We start from the raw sequence: 23864 nt of genomic DNA, 5'->3' as shown, positions 1-23864 counted from the left end.
GAAGACAGTCGCTTTTTCTGCAGCAGACGTATTTCAGTTAGTTTTGAGTGTGCCCAGGCCTGAAGAAGACCACATTTGGTCGAAACGTCGCCACAGTGGCACACGATTAGTTTTTTTTGAGCCCTTTTCAGGGCATTTTTAGTTTCTTGAACCCTTTCCAGGGCATTTTTAGTTTTTAAGAGTTTCATTCTCTCTTTTTTGGTTTTTCTAAAAAATAAAAAACTTAAAAAACATTAAAAAAACACAAAAAACAACAAAAAAATATTGAAAAAACTTTGCTTGGCCCTCCATCATGGCTGATGAAGGGTGGCAGCAGGTCCGCTATGGGAGGAGGGGTCGCTCCCGTATGCGGCCCGACACTTATCGACCCCAATCTCGAGACCAGGACTGGTTTTTATGGAACCGGGGAGGGAGGGGCCCAGGAGGGAAGGACCGTGCATTCTTCGGTCCCCCCCAGGGGGGACGGAGCCATAACCAATGTCCTAACCCTAAGAAAGTAGAGTAAGAAAACTAAACAGAAAACCAAAAAAGGAAAAAAACACAAAGCACCGTAGGGAGGAGTCAAAAAAGCCTATAAAAGGAGGGGCAGAGAGAAGTCTCCTTTATTTGAATTTGGCCACGGATGCATGAGCACAGCCTGAAGAAGGCACAACACTGCCGAAAGCTAGCGCAAGCCATGCATCACAAATAAAAATGTTTTGTTTGTTATTTTAGTTTGTTATTTTAGTTTGTTATTTTTGGGGGAGGTTTATTTAAATTTTATTCATTTTCATGTTTACTTATGGCCTAAAAAACTAATTTGAAACCTAAAATTTGGAATTCATGAAAAACAACACGGAGACTGAAATTCATTGGAAAAACATAAATTTTATTAAAAGCACAATTAAAAACCAGTTGATTGAAAACTAAAAGCAAGGTAAAAACAATTAAAAACCTGTAAGAAAAGCAAAATTAATACAATTGGATTTAAAACAACAATAATTAAAAACCTGTAAGAAAAGCAAAATTAATACAATTGGATTTAAAACAACAATAATAAAAATACGGTACTTACCTGGAAGCCTAAATTAGGAAGGTACTTACCTGAATTTGGACCTGGAGAGTGACGGACACGGAAGACGGGGTGGCGATAACGTGGTGGGCCGCGGGAAGGGTCACGGTATGGCCCGTGCACCACTCCTGCCCTCCTCGTGCAGGGAGGAGTTTCATTCCCCTTACCTAACCCTAACCCTAACCCCTAACCCTAACCCTGTGTGTGTGTGTGTGTGTTGACAGAGAGAGAGAGAGAGAGAGAGAGAGAGAGAGAGGGAGAGATACAAAGGAATGTAATTCAAATTTTGCACTTCAGACCTTACAGTGTGTGTGTGTGTGTGTGTGTGTGTGTGTGTGTGTGTGTGTGTGTGTGTGTCTGTCTGTCTTTTACACAAAAAATGCACTTGCAACAACTTTAATATGGAATGTACTGGACTTCCCAGCTAGGCGCCCTCCTGTGGACGACAGGTGCAATCCCAGTTGCACAGCACTTGACCAGCTTCTGTGTGTGTGTGTGTGTGACAGACAGACAGACAGACAGACAGAGAGGGAGATTCAAAGCATCAGGACCAGGAGATGACACAGTGCTCCAAAGGCCTGGTTCTGCTGCCTCCTCCTCCACCCACCTGCTGCAGACGCTTCTGTGAAGGGAAACTGCTACATGTTATGTCACCGATCCCTGCCATGCTGCGTGTCTAACGACCCGGCAGGGCCTGCTGAGTACAGTGGTGGTGGAATCGGCCCGATCGGACACTCCTATCTGCCACTTTGACCTTTTTATTCCGTCAAATTTGGACCCATTTACACCAAGTCCAGAACCGTTGGTGCTATCGACATGGGGTCTTCACCAGGGTGTCCGGAGCACCCCGAAACCCCCCCGTAGACACCACTTTCATCCCTCTACGACACTTACTTTCCCAGTTATTCCATTTTATTCCGTCAAGCTCTGGCTATTACCCCCTAACCTAACCAACCCTCATCATACCTGCATTTGTCCACTGGAGGGAGACAAAAACACCAAGCTCTGAGATTCAAATTTTGAACTGCAGACCTCACAGTGTCTGTGTGTGTGTGTGTGTGTGTGTGTGTGTGTGTGTGTGTGTGTGTGTGTGTGACAGAGAGAGAGAGAGAGTGACACTTGCTGTGTATTTAAGAAACAAACGCTCAAAGAAACCAAACAGAATGACACAGGCAGAAAGACACTGTTTTATTTTGGTAACCAATGATGCATTTCTTCTCCCCTTGTACAGTACACCCTGAAGCCGTGTGTGGACCAGGAGATCAGCAGAACAGGAACCACAGAGCGTCAGCGGCAGACATCCAAGCTGCACAGGGCACACGCAGCACCAGGCAGAATTAATGACGTCCCTGATCCACAGCTCAAGCCCAGCCACCCGCTGCCTCCTCGCCGCCTCCTCCCGGGACCTTCAAGGACCACCCACCAGCCACTGGTACACATTCCAATCTTACACAATGGCCCCAGCATCACAGGGCATCTCCTGACATTAAAATCTATCCTGATTTCTGTTGTTTTTCCCTCATCTCTGAGCCGCTGAGTGTGAGTGTGTGTGTGTGTGTGTGTGTGTGTGTGTGTGTGTGTCTCTCTCTTTTACACAAAAAACACATGTCAGTTGTTAAGGAAAATGTTATAAAACACTTCTTCAGTAAAGACTCAGAGAAGAGAAACACACAGAACTTCTTGCTAGCAAGGGCAGCCTCCACTCTAAGAGACTCCAGTGAGAGAACTGCCCCGGTCTTTATTTTATACTCCATTGAGCGTGTGTGTGTGCGTGTGTGTGTGTGTGTGTGTGTTGACAGAGAGAGAGAGAGAGAGACAGAGAGAGAGAGAGAGAGGGAGAGATACAAAGGAATGTAATTCAAATTTTGCACTTCAGACCTTACAGTGTGTGTGTGTGTGTGTGTGTGTGTGTGTGTGTGTGTTGACAGAGAGAGAGAGAGAGAGAGAGAGAGACAGAGAGAGAGAGAGAGAGAGAGAGAGAGAGAGGGAGAGATACAAAGGAATGTAATTCAAATTTTGCACTTCAGACCTTACAGTGTGTGTGTGTGTGTGTGTGTGTGTGTGTGTGTCTGTCTTTTACACAAAAAATGCACTTGCAACAACTTTAATATGGAATGTACTGGACTTCCCAGCTAGGCGCCCTCCTGTGGATGACAGGTGCAATTGATTGTCAAAAGCAGATATCTAACAGCTTCTGACACTTTGTACCGCATTGAGCCAGCAGAGGGAGCCCCCCTGGTTCAATCCCAGTTGCACAGCAGTTGTGACCAGCTTCTGTCTGTGTGCTTTGGTGTGTGTGAGTGTGTGTGTGTGTGTGTGTGTTGACAGAGAGAGAGAGAGAGAGAGACAGAGAGAGAGAGAGAGAGAGAGAGAGAGAGAGAGGGAGAGATGCAAAGGAATGTAATTCAAATTTTGCACTTCAGACCTTACAGTGTGTGTGTGTGTGTGTGTGTGTGTGTGTGTGTGTGTGTGTTGACAGAGAGAGAGAGAGAGAGAGAGAGACAGAGAGAGAGAGAGAGAGAGAGAGAGAGGGAGAGATACAAAGGAATGTAATTCAAATTTTGCACTTCAGACCTTACAGTGTGTGTGTGTGTGTGTGTGTGTGTGTGTGTGTGTGTGTCTGTCTTTTACACAAAAAATGCACTTGCAACAACTTTAATATGGAATGTACTGGACTTCCCAGCTAGGCGCCCTCCTGTGGATGACAGGTGCAATTGATTGTCAAAAGCAGATATCTAACAGCTTCTGACACTTTGTACCGCATTGAGCCAGCAGAGGGAGCCCCCCTGGTTCAATCCCAGTTGCACAGCAGTTGTGACCAGCTTCTGTCTGTGTGCTTTGGTGTGTGTGAGTGTGTGTGTGTGTGTGTGTGTTGACAGAGAGAGAGAGAGAGAGACAGAGAGAGAGAGAGAGAGAGAGAGAGAGAGAGAGAGAGAGGGAGAGATACAAAGGAATGTAATTCAAATTTTGCACTTCAGACCTTACTCTGTGTGTGTGTGTGTGTGTGTGTGTGTGTGTGTGTCTGTCTTTTACACAAAAAATGCACTTGCAACAACTTTAATATGGAATGTACTGGACTTCCCAGCTAGGCGCCCTCCTGTGGACGACAGGTGCAATCCCAGTTGCACAGCACTTGACCAGCTTCTGTGTGTGTGTGTGTGTGTGACAGACAGACAGACAGACAGAGAGGGAGATTCAAAGCATCAGGACCAGGAGATGACACAGTGCTCCAAAGGCCTGGTTCTGCTGCCTCCTCCTCCACCCACCTGCTGCAGACGCTTCTGTGAAGGGAAACTGCTACATGTTATGTCACCGATCCCTGCCATGCTGCGTGTCTAACGACCCGGCAGGGCCTGCTGAGTACAGTGGTGGTGGAATCGGCCCGATCGGACACTCCTATCTGCCACTTTGACCTTTTTATTCCGTCAAATTTGGACCCATTTACACCAAGTCCAGAACCGTTGGTGCTATCGACATGGGGTCTTCACCAGCGCGTGCGGAGCGGCAGAAAATCCCCACGTAGACACCACTTTCATCCCTCTACGACACTTACTTTCCCAGTTATTCCATTTTATTCCGTCAAGCTCTGGCTAAATCCCCTTAACCTAACCAACCCTAATCATACCTGCATTTGTCCACTGGAGGGAGACAAAAACACCAAGCTCTGAGATTCAAATTTTGAACTGCAGACCTCACAGTGTCTGTGTGTGTGTGTGTGTGTGTGCGCTTGGTGTGTGTGTGTGTGTGTGTGTGTGTGTGTGTGTGTGTGTGTGTGTGTGTGTGTGTGTGTGTGTGTGTGTGTGTGACAGAGAGAGAGAGAGAGAGAGAGTGACACTTGCTGTGTATTTAAGAAACAAACGCTCAAAGAAACCAAACAGAATGACACAGGCAGAAAGACACTGTTTTATTTTGGTAACCAATGATGCATTTCTTCTTCCCTTGTACAGTGCACCCTGAAGCCGTGTGTGGACCAGGAGATCAGCAGAACAGGAACCACAGAGCGTCAGCGGCAGACATCCAAGCTGCACAGGGCTTACGCAGCACCAGGCAGAATTAATGACGTCCCTGATCCACAGCTCAAGCCCAGCCACCCGCTGCCTCCTCGCCGCCTCCTCCCGGGACCTTCAAGGACCACCCACCAGCCACTGGTACACATTCCAATCTTACACAATGGCCCCAGCATCACAGGGCATCTCCTGACATTAAAATCTATCCTGATTTCTGTTGTTTTTCCCTCATCTCTGAGCCGCTGAGTGTGTGTGTGTGTGTGTGTGTGTGTGTGTGTGTGTCTCTCTCTCTTTTACACAAAAAACACATGTCAGTTGTTAAGGAAAATGTTATAAAACACTTCTTCAGTAAAGACTCAGAGAAGAGAAACACACAGAACTTCTTGCTAGCAAGGGCAGCCTCCACTCTAAGAGACTCCAGTGAGAGAACTGCCCCGGTCTTTATTTTATACTCCATTGAGCGTGTGTGTGTGTGTGTGTTGACAGAGAGAGAGAGAGAGAGACAGAGAGAGAGAGAGAGAGGGAGAGATACAAAGGAATGTAATTCAAATTTTGCACTTCAGACCTTACTGTGTGTGTGTGTGTGTGTGTGTGTGTCTGTCTTTTACACAAAAAATGCACTTGCAACAACTTTAATATGGAATGTACTGGACTTCCCAGCTAGGCGCCCTCCTGTGGACGACAGGTGCAATTGATTGTCAAAAGCAGATATCTAACACCTTCTGACACTTTGTACCGCATTGAGCCAGCAGAGGGAGCCCCCCTGGTTCAATCCCAGTTGCACAGCAGTTGTGACCAGCTTCTGTCTGTGTGCTTTGGTGTGTGTGAGTGTGTGTGTGTGTGTGTGTGTTGACAGAGAGAGAGAGAGACAGAGAGAGAGAGAGAGAGAGAGAGGGAGAGATACAAAGGAATGTAATTCAAATTTTGCACTTCAGACCTTACAGTGTGTGTGTGTGTGTGTGTGTGTGTGTGTGTGTTGACAGAGAGAGAGAGAGAGAGAGAGAGAGAGGGAGAGATACAAAGGAATGTAATTCAAATTTTGCACTTCAGACCTTACTGTGTGTGTGTGTGTGTGTGTGTGTGTTGACAGAGAGAGAGAGAGAGAGAGAGAGAGAGAGAGAGAGAGGGAGAGATACAAAGGAATGTAATTCAAATTTTGCACTTCAGACCTTACAGTGTGTGTGTGTGTGTGTGTGTGTGTTGACAGAGAGAGAGAGAGAGAGAGAGAGAGAGGGAGAGATACAAAGGAATGTAATTCAAATTTTGCACTTCAGACCTTACTGTGTGTGTGTGTGTGTGTGTTGACAGAGAGAGAGAGAGAGAGAGAGAGAGAGAGAGAGAGAGAGGGAGAGATACAAAGGAATGTAATTCAAATTTTGCACTTCAGACCTTACAGTGTGTGTGTGTGTGTGTGTGTGTGTGTGTGTGTGTGTGTGTGTGTGTGTGTGTCTGTCTTTTACACAAAAAATGCACTTGCAACAACTTTAATATGGAATGTACTGGACTTCCCAGCTAGGCGCCCTCCTGTGGACGACAGGTGCAATCCCAGTTGCACAGCACTTGACCAGCTTCTGTGTGTGTGTGTGTGTGACAGACAGACAGACAGACAGACAGAGAGGGAGATTCAAAGCATCAGGACCAGGAGATGACACAGTGCTCCAAAGGCCTGGTTCTGCTGCCTCCTCCTCCACCCACCTGCTGCAGACGCTTCTGTGAAGGGAAACTGCTACATGTTATGTCACCGATCCCTGCCATGCTGCGTGTCTAACGACCCGGCAGGGCCTGCTGAGTACAGTGGTGGTGGAATCGGCCCGATCGGACACTCCTATCTGCCACTTTGACCTTTTTATTCCGTCAAATTTGGACCCATTTACACCAAGTCCAGAACCGTTGGTGCTATCGACATGGGGTCTTCACCAGCGCGTGCGGAGCGGCAGAAAATCCCCACGTAGACACCACTTTCATCCCTCTACGACACTTACTTTCCCAGTTATTCCATTTTATTCCGTCAAGCTCTGGCTAAATCCCCTTAACCTAACCAACCCTAATCATACCTGCATTTGTCCACTGGAGGGAGACAAAAACACCAAGCTCTGAGATTCAAATTTTGAACTGCAGACCTCACAGTGTCTGTGTGTGTGTGTGTGTGTGTGTGTGTGCGCTTTGGTGTGTGTGTGTGTGTGTGTGTGTGTGTGTGTGTGTGTGTGTGTGTGTGTGTGTGTGTGACAGAGAGAGAGAGAGAGAGAGAGTGACACTTGCTGTGTATTTAAGAAACAAACGCTCAAAGAAACCAAACAGAATGACACAGGCAGAAAGACACTGTTTTATTTTGGTAACCAATGATGCATTTCTTCTCCCCTTGTACAGTGCACCCTGAAGCCGTGTGTGGACCAGGAGATCAGCAGAACAGGAACCACAGAGCGTCAGCGGCAGACATCCAAGCTGCACAGGGCTTACGCAGCACCAGGCAGAATTAATGACGTCCCTGATCCACAGCTCAAGCCCAGCCACCCGCTGCCTCCTCGCCGCCTCCTCCCGGGACCTTCAAGGACCACCCACCAGCCACTGGTACACATTCCAATCTTACACAATGGCCCCAGCATCACAGGGCATCTCCTGACATTAAAATCTATCCTGATTTCTGTTGTTTTTCCCTCATCTCTGAGCCGCTGAGTGTGTGTGTGTGTGTGTGTGTGTGTGTGTGTCTCTCTCTCTTTTACACAAAAAACACATGTCAGTTGTTAAGGAAAATGTTATAAAACACTTCTTCAGTAAAGACTCAGAGAAGAGAAACACACAGAACTTCTTGCTAGCAAGGGCAGCCTCCACTCTAAGAGACTCCAGTGAGAGAACTGCCCCGGTCTTTATTTTATACTCCATTGAGCGTGTGTGTGTGTGTGTGTGTGTGTGTGTGTTGACAGAGAGAGAGAGAGAGAGACAGAGAGAGAGAGAGAGAGGGAGAGATACAAAGGAATGTAATTCAAATTTTGCACTTCAGACCTTACTGTGTGTGTGTGTGTGTGTGTGTGTGTGTGTCTGTCTTTTACACAAAAAATGCACTTGCAACAACTTTAATATGGAATGTACTGGACTTCCCAGCTAGGCGCCCTCCTGTGGACGACAGGTGCAATTGATTGTCAAAAGCAGATATCTAACACCTTCTGACACTTTGTACCGCATTGAGCCAGCAGAGGGAGCCCCCCTGGTTCAATCCCAGTTGCACAGCAGTTGTGACCAGCTTCTGTCTGTGTGCTTTGGTGTGTGTGAGTGTGTGTGTGTGTGTGTGTGTTGACAGAGAGAGAGAGAGACAGAGAGAGAGAGAGAGGGAGAGATACAAAGGAATGTAATTCAAATTTTGCACTTCAGACCTTACAGTGTGTGTGTGTGTGTGTGTGTGTGTTGACAGAGAGAGAGAGAGAGAGAGAGAGAGAGGGAGAGATACAAAGGAATGTAATTCAAATTTTGCACTTCAGACCTTACAGTGTGTGTGTGTGTGTGTGTGTGTGTGTGTGTGTGTGTGTGTGTGTGTGTGTGTGTGTGTGTGTCTGTCTTTTACACAAAAAATGCACTTGCAACAACTTTAATATGGAATGTACTGGACTTCCCAGCTAGGCGCCCTCCTGTGGACGACAGGTGCAATCCCAGTTGCACAGCACTTGACCAGCTTCTGTGTGTGTGTGTGTGTGTGACAGACAGACAGACAGACAGAGAGGGAGATTCAAAGCATCAGGACCAGGAGATGACACAGTGCTCCAAAGGCCTGGTTCTGCTGCCTCCTCCTCCACCCACCTGCTGCAGACGCTTCTGTGAAGGGAAACTGCTACATGTTATGTCACCGATCCCTGCCATGCTGCGTGTCTAACGACCCGGCAGGGCCTGCTGAGTACAGTGGTGGTGGAATCGGCCCGATCGGACACTCCTATCTGCCACTTTGACCTTTTTATTCCGTCAAATTTGGACCCATTTACACCAAGTCCAGAACCGTTGGTGCTATCGACATGGGGTCTTCACCAGCGCGTGCGGAGCGGCAGAAAATCCCCACGTAGACACCACTTTCATCCCTCTACGACACTTACTTTCCCAGTTATTCCATTTTATTCCGTCAAGCTCTGGCTAAATCCCCTTAACCTAACCAACCCTAATCATACCTGCATTTGTCCACTGGAGGGAGACAAAAACACCAAGCTCTGAGATTCAAATTTTGAACTGCAGACCTCACAGTGTCTGTGTGTGTGTGTGTGTGTGTGTGTGTGTGTGTGCGCTTTGGTGTGTGTGTGTGTGTGTGTGTGTGTGTGTGTGTGTGTGACAGAGAGAGAGAGAGAGAGAGAGTGACACTTGCTGTGTATTTAAGAAACAAACGCTCAAAGAAACCAAACAGAATGACACAGGCAGAAAGACACTGTTTTATTTTGGTAACCAATGATGCATTTCTTCTTCCCTTGTACAGTGCACCCTGAAGCCGTGTGTGGACCAGGAGATCAGCAGAACAGGAACCACAGAGCGTCAGCGGCAGACATCCAAGCTGCACAGGGCTTACGCAGCACCAGGCAGAATTAATGACGTCCCTGATCCACAGCTCAAGCCCAGCCACCCGCTGCCTCCTCGCCGCCTCCTCCCGGGACCTTCAAGGACCACCCACCAGCCACTGGTACACATTCCAATCTTACACAATGGCCCCAGCATCACAGGGCATCTCCTGACATTAAAATCTATCCTGATTTCTGTTGTTTTTCCCTCATCTCTGAGCCGCTGAGTGTGTGTGTGTGTGTGTGTGTGTGTGTGTGTGTGTGTCTCTCTCTCTTTTACACAAAAAACACATGTCAGTTGTTAAGGAAAATGTTATAAAACACTTCTTCAGTAAAGACTCAGAGAAGAGAAACACACAGAACTTCTTGCTAGCAAGGGCAGCCTCCACTCTAAGAGACTCCAGTGAGAGAACTGCCCCGGTCTTTATTTTATACTCCATTGAGCGTGTGTGTGTGTGTGTGTGTGTGTTGACAGAGAGAGAGAGAGAGAGACAGAGAGAGAGAGAGAGAGGGAGAGATACAAAGGAATGTAATTCAAATTTTGCACTTCAGACCTTACTGTGTGTGTGTGTGTGTGTGTGTGTGTGTGTGTCTGTCTTTTACACAAAAAATGCACTTGCAACAACTTTAATATGGAATGTACTGGACTTCCCAGCTAGGCGCCCTCCTGTGGACGACAGGTGCAATTGATTGTCAAAAGCAGATATCTAACACCTTCTGACACTTTGTACCGCATTGAGCCAGCAGAGGGAGCCCCCCTGGTTCAATCCCAGTTGCACAGCAGTTGTGACCAGCTTCTGTCTGTGTGCTTTGGTGTGTGTGAGTGTGTGTGTGTGTGTGTGTGTGTTGACAGAGAGAGAGAGAGACAGAGAGAGAGAGAGAGAGAGAGAGAGGGAGAGATACAAAGGAATGTAATTCAAATTTTGCACTTCAGACCTTACAGTGTGTGTGTGTGTGTGTGTGTGTGTGTGTTGACAGAGAGAGAGAGAGAGAGAGAGAGAGGGAGAGATACAAAGGAATGTAATTCAAATTTTGCACTTCAGACCTTACTGTGTGTGTGTGTGTGTGTGTGTGTGTGTGTGTGTGTGTGTTGACAGAGAGAGAGAGAGAGAGAGAGAGAGAGAGAGGGAGAGATACAAAGGAATGTAATTCAAATTTTGCACTTCAGACCTTACAGTGTGTGTGTGTGTGTGTGTGTGTGTGTGTGTGTGTGTGTGTGTGTGTGTGTCTGTCTTTTACACAAAAAATGCACTTGCAACAACTTTAATATGGAATGTACTGGACTTCCCAGCTAGGCGCCCTCCTGTGGACGACAGGTGCAATCCCAGTTGCACAGCACTTGACCAGCTTCTGTGTGTGTGTGTGTGTGACAGACAGACAGACAGACAGAGAGGGAGATTCAAAGCATCAGGACCAGGAGATGACACAGTGCTCCAAAGGCCTGGTTCTGCTGCCTCCTCCTCCACCCACCTGCTGCAGACGCTTCTGTGAAGGGAAACTGCTACATGTTATGTCACCGATCCCTGCCATGCTGCGTGTCTAACGACCCGGCAGGGCCTGCTGAGTACAGTGGTGGTGGAATCGGCCCGATCGGACACTCCTATCTGCCACTTTGACCTTTTTATTCCGTCAAATTTGGACCCATTTACACCAAGTCCAGAACCGTTGGTGCTATCGACATGGGGTCTTCACCAGCGCGTGCGGAGCGGCAGAAAATCCCCACGTAGACACCACTTTCATCCCTCTACGACACTTACTTTCCCAGTTATTCCATTTTATTCCGTCAAGCTCTGGCTAAATCCCCTTAACCTAACCAACCCTAATCATACCTGCATTTGTCCACTGGAGGGAGACAAAAACACCAAGCTCTGAGATTCAAATTTTGAACTGCAGACCTCACAGTGTCTGTGTGTGTGTGTGTGTGTGTGCGCTTTGGTGTGTGTGTGTGTGTGTGTGTGTGTGTGTGTGTGTGTGTGTGTGTGTGTGTGTGTGTGTGTGACAGAGAGAGAGAGAGAGAGAGAGTGACACTTGCTGTGTATTTAAGAAACAAACGCTCAAAGAAACCAAACAGAATGACACAGGCAGAAAGACACTGTTTTATTTTGGTAACCAATGATGCATTTCTTCTTCCCTTGTACAGTGCACCCTGAAGCCGTGTGTGGACCAGGAGATCAGCAGAACAGGAACCACAGAGCGTCAGCGGCAGACATCCAAGCTGCACAGGGCTTACGCAGCACCAGGCAGAATTAATGACGTCCCTGATCCACAGCTCAAGCCCAGCCACCCGCTGCCTCCTCGCCGCCTCCTCCCGGGACCTTCAAGGACCACCCACCAGCCACTGGTACACATTCCAATCTTACACAATGGCCCCAGCATCACAGGGCATCTCCTGACATTAAAATCTATCCTGATTTCTGTTGTTTTTCCCTCATCTCTGAGCCGCTGAGTGTGTGTGTGTGTGTGTGTGTGTGTGTCTCTCTCTCTTTTACACAAAAAACACATGTCAGTTGTTAAGGAAAATGTTATAAAACACTTCTTCAGTAAAGACTCAGAGAAGAGAAACACACAGAACTTCTTGCTAGCAAGGGCAGCCTCCACTCTAAGAGACTCCAGTGAGAGAACTGCCCCGGTCTTTATTTTATACTCCATTGAGCGTGTGTGTGTGTGTGTGTTGACAGAGAGAGAGAGAGAGAGACAGAGAGAGAGAGAGAGAGGGAGAGATACAAAGGAATGTAATTCAAATTTTGCACTTCAGACCTTACTGTGTGTGTGTGTGTGTGTGTGTGTGTCTGTCTTTTACACAAAAAATGCACTTGCAACAACTTTAATATGGAATGTACTGGACTTCCCAGCTAGGCGCCCTCCTGTGGACGACAGGTGCAATTGATTGTCAAAAGCAGATATCTAACACCTTCTGACACTTTGTACCGCATTGAGCCAGCAGAGGGAGCCCCCCTGGTTCAATCCCAGTTGCACAGCAGTTGTGACCAGCTTCTGTCTGTGTGCTTTGGTGTGTGTGAGTGTGTGTGTGTGTGTGTGTGTGTTGACAGAGAGAGAGAGAGACAGAGAGAGAGAGAGAGAGAGAGAGGGAGAGATACAAAGGAATGTAATTCAAATTTTGCACTTCAGACCTTACTGTGTGTGTGTGTGTGTGTGTGTGTGTGTGTGTGTTGACAGAGAGAGAGAGAGAGAGAGAGAGAGAGGGAGAGATACAAAGGAATGTAATTCAAATTTTGCACTTCAGACCTTACTGTGTGTGTGTGTGTGTGTGTGTGTGTGTGTGTGTTGACAGAGAGAGAGAGAGAGAGAGAGAGAGAGAGAGAGAGGGAGAGATACAAAGGAATGTAATTCAAATTTTGCACTTCAGACCTTACAGTGTGTGTGTGTGTGTGTGTGTGTGTGTGTGTGTGTGTGTGTGTGTGTGTGTGTGTGTGTCTGTCTTTTACACAAAAAATGCACTTGCAACAACTTTAATATGGAATGTACTGGACTTCCCAGCTAGGCGCCCTCCTGTGGACGACAGGTGCAATCCCAGTTGCACAGCACTTGACCAGCTTCTGTGTGTGTGTGTGTGTGTGACAGACAGACAGACAGACAGAGAGGGAGATTCAAAGCATCAGGACCAGGAGATGACACAGTGCTCCAAAGGCCTGGTTCTGCTGCCTCCTCCTCCACCCACCTGCTGCAGACGCTTCTGTGAAGGGAAACTGCTACATGTTATGTCACCGATCCCTGCCATGCTGCGTGTCGAACGACCCGGCAGGGCCTGCTGAGTACAGTGGTGGTGGAATCGGCCCGATCGGACACTCCTATCTGCCACTTTGACCTTTTTATTCCGTCAAATTTGGACCCATTTACACCAAGTCCAGAACCGTTGGTGCTATCGACATGGGGTCTTCACCAGGGTGTCCGGAGCACCCCGAAACCCCCCCGTAGACACCACTTTCATCCCTCTACGACACTTACTTTCCCAGTTATTCCATTTTATTCCGTCAAGCTCTGGCTATTACCCCCTAACCTAACCTAACCAACCCTCATCATACCTGCATTTGTCCACTGGAGGGAGACAAAAACACCAAGCTCTGAGATTCAAATTTTGAACTGCAGACCTCACAGTGTCTGTGTGTGTGTGTGTGTGTGTGTGTGTGTGTGTGTGTGTGTGTGTGTGACAGAGAGAGAGAGAGAGTGACACTTGCTGTGTATTTAAGAAACAAACGCTCAAAGAAACCAAACAGAATGACACAGGCAGAAAGACACTGTTTTATTTTGGTAACCAATGATGCATTTCTTCTCCGCTTGTACAGGGCCTTTTATGACAGGAACAGGAACCACAGAGCGTCAGCGGCAGACATCCAAGCTGCACAGGGCACACGCAGCACCAGGCAGAATTAATGACGTCCCTGATCCACAGCTCAAGCCCAGCCACCCGCTGCCTCCTCGCCGCCTCCTCCCGGGACCTTCAAGGACCACCCACCAGCCACTGGTACACATTCCAATCTTACACAATGGCCCCAGCATCACAGGGCATCTCCTGACATTAAAATCTATCCTGATTTCTGTTGTTTTTCCCTCATCTCTGAGCCTGTGAGTGTGAGTGTGTGTGTGTGTGTGTGTGTGTGTGTGTGTGTGTGTGTGTGTGTGTGTCTCTCTCTCTTTTACACAAAAAACACATGTCAGTTGTTAAGGAAAATGTTATAAAACACTTCTTCAGTAAAGACTCAGAGAAGAGAAACACACAGAACTTCTTGCTAGCAAGGGCAGCCTCCACTCTAAGAGACTCCAGTGAGAGAACTGCCCCGGTCTTTATTTTATACTCCATTGAGTGTGTGTGTGTGTGTGTGTGTGTGTGTGTGTGTGTTGACAGAGAGAGAGAGAGAGAGAGAGAGACAGAGAGAGAGAGAGAGAGAGAGAGAGGGAGAGATACAAAGGAATGTAATTCAAATTTTGCACTTCAGACCTTACAGTGTGTGTGTGTGTGTGTGTGTGTGTGTGTGTGTGTGTGTGTGTCTGTCTTTTACACAAAAAATGCACTTGCAACAACTTTAATATGGAATGTACTGGACTTCCCAGCTAGGCGCCCTCCTGTGGATGACAGGTGCAATTGATTGTCAAAAGCAGATATCTAACAGCTTCTGACACTTTGTACCGCATTGAGCCAGCAGAGGGAGCCCCCCTGGTTCAATCCCAGTTGCACAGCAGTTGTGACCAGCTTCTGTCTGTGTGCTTTGGTGTGTGTGAGTGTGTGTGTGTGTGTCTCTCTCTCTTTTACACAAAAAACACATGTCAGTTGTTAAGGAAAATGTTATAAAACACTTCTTCAGTAAAGACTCAGAGAAGAGAAACACACAGAACTTCTTGCTAGCAAGGGCAGCCTCCACTCTAAGAGACTCCAGTGAGAGAACTGCCCCGGTCTTTATTTTATACTCCATTGAGTGTGTGTGTGTGTGTGTGTGTGTGTGTGTGTGTTGACAGAGAGAGAGAGAGAGAGAGAGAGAGACAGAGAGAGAGAGAGAGAGAGAGAGAGGGAGAGATACAAAGGAATGTAATTCAAATTTTGCACTTCAGACCTTACAGTGTGTGTGTGTGTGTGTGTGTGTGTGTGTGTGTGTGTGTGTGTGTGTGTCTGTCTTTTACACAAAAAATGCACTTGCAACAACTTTAATATGGAATGTACTGGACTTCCCAGCTAGGCGCCCTCCTGTGGATGACAGGTGCAATTGATTGTCAAAAGCAGATATCTAACAGCTTCTGACACTTTGTACCGCATTGAGCCAGCAGAGGGAGCCCCCCTGGTTCAATCCCAGTTGCACAGCAGTTGTGACCAGCTTCTGTCTGTGTGCTTTGGTGTGTGTGAGTGTGTGTGTGTGTGTCTCTCTCTCTTTTACACAAAAAACACATGTCAGTTGTTAAGGAAAATGTTATAAAACACTTCTTCAGTAAAGACTCAGAGAAGAGAAACACACAGAACTTCTTGCTAGCAAGGGCAGCCTCCACTCTAAGAGACTCCAGTGAGAGAACTGCCCCGGTCTTTATTTTATACTCCATTGAGTGTGTGTGTGTGTGTGTGTGTGTGTGTGTGTGTGTGTGTGTGTGTGTGTTGACAGAGAGAGAGAGAGAGAGAGAGAGAGACAGAGAGAGAGAGAGAGGGAGAGATACAAAGGAATGTAATTCAAATTTTGCACTTCAGACCTTACAGTGTGTGTGTGTGTGTGTGTGTGTGTGTGTCTGTCTTTTACACAAAAAATGCACTTGCAACAACTTTAATATGGAATGTACTGGACTTCCCAGCTAGGCGCCCTCCTGTGGATGACAGGTGCAATTGATTGTCAAAAGCAGATATCTAACAGCTTCTGACACTTTGTACCGCATTGAGCCAGCAGAGGGAGCCCCCCTGGTTCAATCCCAGTTGCACAGCAGTTGTGACCAGCTTCTGTCTGTGTGCTTTGGTGTGTGTGAGTGTGTGTGTGTGTGTGTGTGTTGACAGAGAGAGAGAGAGAGAGACAGAGAGAGAGAGAGAGAGAGAGAGAGAGAGAGAGGGAGAGATACAAAGGAATGTAATTCAAATTTTGCACTTCAGACCTTACTGTGTGTGTGTGTGTGTGTGTGTGTGTGTGTGTGTGTGTGTCTGTCTTTTACACAAAAAATGCACTTGCAACAACTTTAATATGGAATGTACTGGACTTCCCAGCTAGGCGCCCTCCTGTGGACGACAGGTGCAATCCCAGTTGCACAGCACTTGACCAGCTTCTGTGTGTGTGTGTGTGTGTGTGTGTGTGTGACAGACAGACAGACAGACAGACAGAGAGGGAGATTCAAAGCATCAGGACCAGGAGATGACACAGTGCTCCAAAGGCCTGGTTCTGCTGCCTCCTCCTCCACCCACCCGCTGCAGACGCTTCTGTGAAGGGAAACTGCTACATGTTATGTCACCGATCCCTGCCATGCTGCGTGTCTAACGACCCGGCAGGGCCTGCTGAGTACAGTGGTGGTGGAATCGGCCCGATCGGACACTCCTATCTGCCACTTTGACCTTTTTATTCCGTCAAATTTGGACCCATTTACACCAAGTCCAGAACCGTTGGTGCTATCGACATGGGGTCTTCACCAGGGTGTCCGGAGCACCCCGAAACCCCCCCGTAGACACCACTTTCATCCCTCTACGACACTTACTTTCCCAGTTATTCCATTTTATTCCGTCAAGCTCTGGCTATTACCCCCTAACCTAACCAACCCTCATCATACCTGCATTTGTCCACTGGAGGGAGACAAAAACACCAAGCTCTGAGATTCAAATTTTGAACTGCAGACCTCACAGTGTCTGTGTGTGTGTGTGTGTGTGTGTGTGTGTGTGTGACAGAGAGAGAGAGAGAGTGACACTTGCTGTGTATTTAAGAAACAAACAGAATGACACAGGCAGAAAGACACTGTTTTATTTTGGTAACCAATGATGCATTTCTTCTTCCCTTGTACAGTGCACCCTGAAGCCGTGTGTGGACCAGGAGATCAGCAGAACAGGAACCACAGAGCGTCAGCGGCAGACATCCAAGCTGCACAGGGCACACGCAGCACCAGGCAGAATTAATGACGTCCCTGATCCACAGCTCAAGCCCAGCCACCCGCTGCCTCCTCGCCGCCTCCTCCCGGGACCTTCAAGGACCACCCACCAGCCACTGGTACACATTCCAATCTTACACAATGGCCCCAGCATCACAGGGCATCTCCTGACATTAAAATCTATCCTGATTTCTGTTGTTTTTCCCTCATCTCTGAGCCGCTGAGTGTGAGTGTGTGTGTGTGTGTGTGTGTGTGTGTGTGTCTCTCTCTCTTTTACACAAAAAACACATGTCAGTTGTTAAGGAAAATGTTATAAAACACTTCTTCAGTAAAGACTCAGAGAAGAGAAACACACAGAACTTCTTGCTAGCAAGGGCAGCCTCCACTCTAAGAGACTCCAGTGAGAGAACTGCCCCGGTCTTTATTTTATACTCCATTGAGCGTGTGTGTGTGTGTGTGTGTGTGTGTGTGTGTGTGTTGACAGAGAGAGAGAGAGAGACAGAGAGAGAGAGAGAGAGAGAGAGGGAGAGATACAAAGGAATGTAATTCAAATTTTGCACTTCAGACCTTACAGTGTGTGTGTGTGTGTGTGTGTGTGTGTGTGTGTGTGTGTGTGTGTGTGTGTGTGTGTGTGTCTGTCTTTTACACAAAAAATGCACTTGCAACAACTTTAATATGGAATGTACTGGACTTCCCAGCTAGGCGCCCTCCTGTGGATGACAGGTGCAATTGATTGTCAAAAGCAGATATCTAACAGCTTCTGACACTTTGTACCGCATTGAGCCAGCAGAGGGAGCCCCCCTGGTTCAATCCCAGTTGCACAGCAGTTGTGACCAGCTTCTGTCTGTGTGCTTTGGTGTGTGTGAGTGTGTGTGTGTGTGTGTGTGTTGACAGAGAGAGAGAGAGAGAGACAGAGAGAGAGAGAGAGAGAGAGAGAGAGAGAGGGAGAGATACAAAGGAATGTAATTCAAATTTTGCACTTCAGACCTTACTGTGTGTGTGTGTGTGTGTGTGTGTGTGTGTGTGTGTGTGTGTGTGTGTGTCTGTCTTTTACACAAAAAATGCACTTGCAACAACTTTAATATGGAATGTACTGGACTTCCCAGCTAGGCGCCCTCCTGTGGACGACAGGTGCAATCCCAGTTGCACAGCACTTGACCAGCTTCTGTGTGTGTGTGTGTGTGTGTGACAGACAGACAGACAGACAGACAGACAGAGAGGGAGATTCAAAGCATCAGGACCAGGAGATGACACAGTGCTCCAAAGGCCTGGTTCTGCTGCCTCCTCCTCCACCCACCTGCTGCAGACGCTTCTGTGAAGGGAAACTGCTACATGTTATGTCACCGATCCCTGCCATGCTGCGTGTCGAACGACCCGGCAGGGCCTGCTGAGTACAGTGGTGGTGGAATCGGCCCGATCGGACACTCCTATCTGCCACTTTGACCTTTTTATTCCGTCAAATTTGGACCCATTTACACCAAGTCCAGAACCGTTGGTGCTATCGACATGGGGTCTTCACCAGGGTGTCCGGAGCACCCCGAAACCCCCCCGTAGACACCACTTTCATCCCTCTACGACACTTACTTTCCCAGTTATTCCATTTTATTCCGTCAAGCTCTGGCTATTACCCCCTAACCTAACCAACCCTCATCATACCTGCATTTGTCCACTGGAGGGAGACAAAAACACCAAGCTCTGAGATTCAAATTTTGAACTGCAGACCTCACAGTGTCTGTGTGTGTGTGTGTGTGTGTGTGTGTGTGTGACAGAGAGAGAGAGAGAGTGACACTTGCTGTGTATTTAAGAAACAAACAGAATGACACAGGCAGAAAGACACTGTTTTATTTTGGTAACCAATGATGCATTTCTTCTTCCCTTGTACAGTGCACCCTGAAGCCGTGTGTGGACCAGGAGATCAGCAGAACAGGAACCACAGAGCGTCAGCGGCAGACATCCAAGCTGCACAGGGCACACGCAGCACCAGGCAGAATTAATGACGTCCCTGATCCACAGCTCAAGCCCAGCCACCCGCTGCCTCCTCGCCGCCTCCTCCCGGGACCTTCAAGGACCACCCACCAGCCACTGGTACACATTCCAATCTTACACAATGGCCCCAGCATCACAGGGCATCTCCTGACATTAAAATCTATCCTGATTTCTGTTGTTTTTCCCTCATCTCTGAGCCTGTGAGTGTGAGTGTGAGTGTGTGTGTGTGTGTGTGTGTGTGTGTGTCTCTCTCTCTTTTACACAAAAAACACATGTCAGTTGTTAAGGAAAATGTTATAAAACACTTCTTCAGTAAAGACTCAGAGAAGAGAAACACACAGAACTTCTTGCTAGCAAGGGCAGCCTCCACTCTAAGAGACTCCAGTGAGAGAACTGCCCCGGTCTTTATTTTATACTCCATTGAGTGTGTGTGTGTGTGTGTGTGTGTGTGTGTGTGTGTTGACAGAGAGAGAGAGAGAGAGAGAGAGAGAGAGAGAGGGAGAGATACAAAGGAATGTAATTCAAATTTTGCACTTCAGACCTTACAGTGTGTGTGTGTGTGTGTGTGTGTGTGTGTGTGTGTGTGTGTGTCTGTCTTTTACACAAAAAATGCACTTGCAACAACTTTAATATGGAATGTACTGGACTTCCCAGCTAGGCGCCCTCCTGTGGATGACAGGTGCAATTGATTGTCAAAAGCAGATATCTAACAGCTTCTGACACTTTGTACCGCATTGAGCCAGCAGAGGGAGCCCCCCTGGTTCAATCCCAGTTGCACAGCAGTTGTGACCAGCTTCTGTCTGTGTGCTTTGGTGTGTGTGAGTGTGTGTGTGTGTGTGTGTGTTGACAGAGAGAGAGAGAGAGAGACAGAGAGAGAGAGAGAGAGAGAGAGAGAGAGAGAGAGGGAGAGATACAAAGGAATGTAATTCAAATTTTGCACTTCAGACCTTACTGTGTGTGTGTGTGTGTGTGTGTGTGTGTGTGTGTGTGTCTGTCTTTTACACAAAAAATGCACTTGCAACAACTTTAATATGGAATGTACTGGACTTCCCAGCTAGGCGCCCTCCTGTGGACGACAGGTGCAATCCCAGTTGCACAGCACTTGACCAGCTTCTGTGTGTGTGTGTGTGTGTGTGTGTGACAGACAGACAGACAGACAGACAGAGAGGGAGATTCAAAGCATCAGGACCAGGAGATGACACAGTGCTCCAAAGGCCTGGTTCTGCTGCCTCCTCCTCCACCCACCTGCTGCAGACGCTTCTGTGAAGGGAAACTGCTACATGTTATGTCACCGATCCCTGCCATGCTGCGTGTCGAACGACCCGGCAGGGCCTGCTGAGTACAGTGGTGGTGGAATCGGCCCGATCGGACACTCCTATCTGCCACTTTGACCTTTTTATTCCGTCAAATTTGGACCCATTTACACCAAGTCCAGAACCGTTGGTGCTATCGACATGGGGTCTTCACCAGGGTGTCCGGAGCACCCCGAAACCCCCCCGTAGACACCACTTTCATCCCTCTACGACACTTACTTTCCCAGTTATTCCATTTTATTCCGTCAAGCTCTGGCTATTACCCCCTAACCTAACCCTAACCCTAACCCTAACCCTAACCCCTAACCCTAACCCTAACCCTAACCCTAACCCTAACCCCCCTAACCCTAAGAATGGGAATCCCCCCACCCACTAACTTTCCCTAACCCTAACCCCTTTGACCCCCCTCCCCTCCTCCCCCCTCTTATCCCTCACCTAAGGGAACAATATAAAAAACCTAAGAAAAGGAAGAAGAAAGTCACGTAAAAGACACAAAGAAAGATAAGAAAAACAAAGAGGGAAAAAGGGACACAAACAAAGAAAAGAGAAACTAAGAAAGTCACGTAAAGGACACAAAGAAAGATAAGAAAACTCAAGAAAGAGCATAAGGAAGTCACGTAAAAGACACAAGATAATAATAAGAAAGTCACGTTAAAGACACAAAGAAAGATAAGATAAACAAAGAAGGAATAAGTGACACAAACAGAAAAAATGGAAAGGATATAAAGGAAGGGGGTGCCATTAAAGAAAATATAAAGAACACAGGACGGGATGTCTACAATGCAGGGGGTGCCATATAAACAGAAAGAAGAAAATATAGAAAAAAACAAGTAAACAAGGGTTGAGGTTGAAAGACAAAACGTAAAGAAAGATAGAAAAAGGGAGAATCACGTAAAAGCTGAGAAACAGAAAAAACTTAGAAAAAGAAATCTCAAGAGAAACAAAAGGGGCGGAGACAGCCCAGTATAAAAGGCCCCGAGTGGCAACATAGAGAACAGAAAGACGTTGGGCCAGCCTGAAGAAGGCTGCACCCAGCCGAAACGTCGCGATGGCCCAACGGCAGTGCACTACACCCGCTAAGGGTAATTTTTTGAACAGGGGGCACCGTTCCCAGTCCCATTGATGGACCGTGCATTCAGGTTCCGGCAATAGCCGGGCCTGGTCTTTACCCAACACCTAACCAGCCTGTGCCTCATGGGATTGGTGGTGCCCCTGCCTAATAACTCCCTCCCTAAGAATGGGAATCCCCCCACCCACTAACTTTCCCTAACCCTAACCCCTTTGACCCCCCTCCCCTCCTCCCCCCTCTTATCCCTCACCTAAGGGAACAATATAAAAAACCTAAGAAAAGGAAGAAGAAAGTCACGTAAAAGACACAAAGAAAGATAAGACAAACAAAGAGGGAAAAAGTGACACAAACAAAGAAAAGAGAAACTAAGAAAGTCATGTAAAGGACACAAAGAAAGATAAGAAAAAGTCACGTAAAAGACACATAAAGCCTAAGAAAAGGAAGAAGAAAGTCACGTAAAAGACACAAAGAAAGATAAGAAAAACAAAGAGGGAAAAAGGGACACAAACAAAGAAAAGAGAAACTAAGAAAGTCACGTAAAGGACACAAAGAAAGATAAGAAAACTCAAGAAAGAGCATAAGGAAGTCACGTAAAAGACACAAGATAATAATAAGAAAGTCACGTTAAAGACACAAAGAAAGATAAGATAAACAAAGAAGGAATAAGTGACACAAACAGAAAAAATGGAAAGGATATAAAGGAAGGGGGTGCCATTAAAGAAAATATAAAGAACACAGGACGGGATGTCTACAATGCAGGGGGTGCCATATAAACAGAAAGAAGAAAATATAGAAAAAAACAAGTAAACAAGGGTTGAGGTTGAAAGACAAAACGTAAAGAAAGATAGAAAAAGGGAGAATCACGTAAAAGCTGAGAAACAGAAAAAACTTAGAAAAAGAAATCTCAAGAGAAACAAAAGGGGCGGAGACAGCCCAGTATAAAAGGCCCCGAGTGGCAACATAGAGAACAGAAAGACGTTGGGCCAGCCTGAAGAAGGCTGCACCCAGCCGAAACGTCGCGATGGCCCAACGGCAGTGCACTACACCCGCTAAGGGTAATTTTTTGAACAGGGGGCACCGTTCCCAGTCCCATTGATGGACCGTGCATTCAGGTTCCGGCAATAGCCGGGCCTGGTCTTTACCCAACACCTAACCAGCCTGTGCCTCATGGGATTGGTGGTGCCCCTGCCTAATAACTCCCTCCCTAAGAATGGGAATCCCCCCACCCACTAACTTTCCCTAACCCTAACCCCTTTGACCCCCCTCCCCTCCTCCCCCCTCTTATCCCTCACCTAAGGGAACAATATAAAAAACCTAAGAAAAGGAAGAAGAAAGTCACGTAAAAGACACAAAGAAAGATAAGACAAACAAAGAGGGAAAAAGTGACACAAACAAAGAAAAGAGAAACTAAGAAAGTCATGTAAAGGACACAAAGAAAGATAAGAAAAAGTCACGTAAAAGACACATAAAGCCTAAGAAAAGGAAGAAGAAAGTCACGTAAAAGACACAAAGAAAGATAAGAAAAACAAAGAGGGAAAAAGGGACACAAACAAAGAAAAGAGAAACTAAGAAAGTCACGTAAAGGACACAAAGAAAGATAAGAAAACTCAAGAAAGAGCATAAGGAAGTCACGTAAAAGACACAAGATGATAATAAGAAAGTCACGTTAAAGACACAAAGAAAGATAAGATAAACAAAGAAGGAATAAGTGACACAAACAGAAAAAATGGAAAGGATATAAAGGAAGGGGGTGCCATTAAAGAAAATATAAAGAACACAGGACGGGATGTCTACAATGCAGGGGGTGCCATATAAACAGAAAGAAGAAAATATAGAAAAAAACAAGTAAACAAGGGTTGAGGTTGAAAGACAAAACGTAAAGAAAGATAGAAAAAGGGAGAATCACGTAAAAGCTGAGAAACAGAAAAAACTTAGAAAAAGAAATCTCAAGAGAAACAAAAGGGGCGGAGACAGCCCAGTATAAAAGGCCCCGAGTGGCAACATAGAGAACAGAAAGACGTTGGGCCAGCCTGAAGAAGGCTGCACCCAGCCGAAACGTCGCGATGGCCCAACGGCAGTGCACTACACCCGCTAAGGGTAATTTTTTGAACAGGGGGCACCGTTCCCAGTCCCATTGATGGACCGTGCATTCAGGTTCCGGCAATAGCCGGGCCTGGTCTTTACCCAACACCTAACCAGCCTGTGCCTCATGGGATTGGTGGTGCCCCTGCCTAATAACTCCCTCCCTAAGAATGGGAATCCCCCCACCCACTAACTTTCCCTAACCCTAACCCCTTTGACCCCCCTCCCCTCCTCCCCCCTCTTATCCCTCACCTAAGGGAACAATATAAAAAACCT

At 47.0% G+C, this 23864-nt stretch overlaps 2 protein-coding genes across 2 annotated transcripts; both read left to right on the top strand.

The window, feature by feature from the left end:
- The first annotated feature begins 292 nt into the window (after window positions 1-292).
- On the top strand, window positions 293-11977 carry LOC146718021 (uncharacterized). The gene is made up of 7 exons (XM_085464514.1): window positions 293-316; window positions 2283-2483; window positions 4999-5199; window positions 7426-7626; window positions 9506-9706; window positions 11725-11925; window positions 11966-11977. Exons 1-7 carry the CDS (start codon window positions 293-295, stop codon window positions 11975-11977), a joined length of 1041 nt encoding a protein of 346 aa, XP_085320640.1.
- A 1785-nt stretch (window positions 11978-13762) lies between these two features.
- Window positions 13763-19223, top strand: LOC146718020 (uncharacterized; the record flags this gene model as incomplete). Its single annotated transcript, XM_085464501.1, has 3 exons — window positions 13763-14067; window positions 17057-17257; window positions 19023-19223. Coding segments are annotated over exons 1-3 (609 nt in total), but the record flags the coding sequence as incomplete, so codon positions are not given.
- Window positions 19224-23864: the final 4641 nt, after the last annotated feature.

The sequence above is a fragment of the Copadichromis virginalis genome, linkage group LG1 (assembly GCF_057382275.1).
Source record: "Copadichromis virginalis isolate Kocher_CV1m ecotype Utaka linkage group LG1, C_Virginalis_male_GT1.1, whole genome shotgun sequence".
Lineage (NCBI taxonomy): Eukaryota > Metazoa > Chordata > Actinopteri > Cichliformes > Cichlidae > Copadichromis > Copadichromis virginalis.
This window is presented reverse-complemented; position numbering and strand designations above follow the sequence as displayed.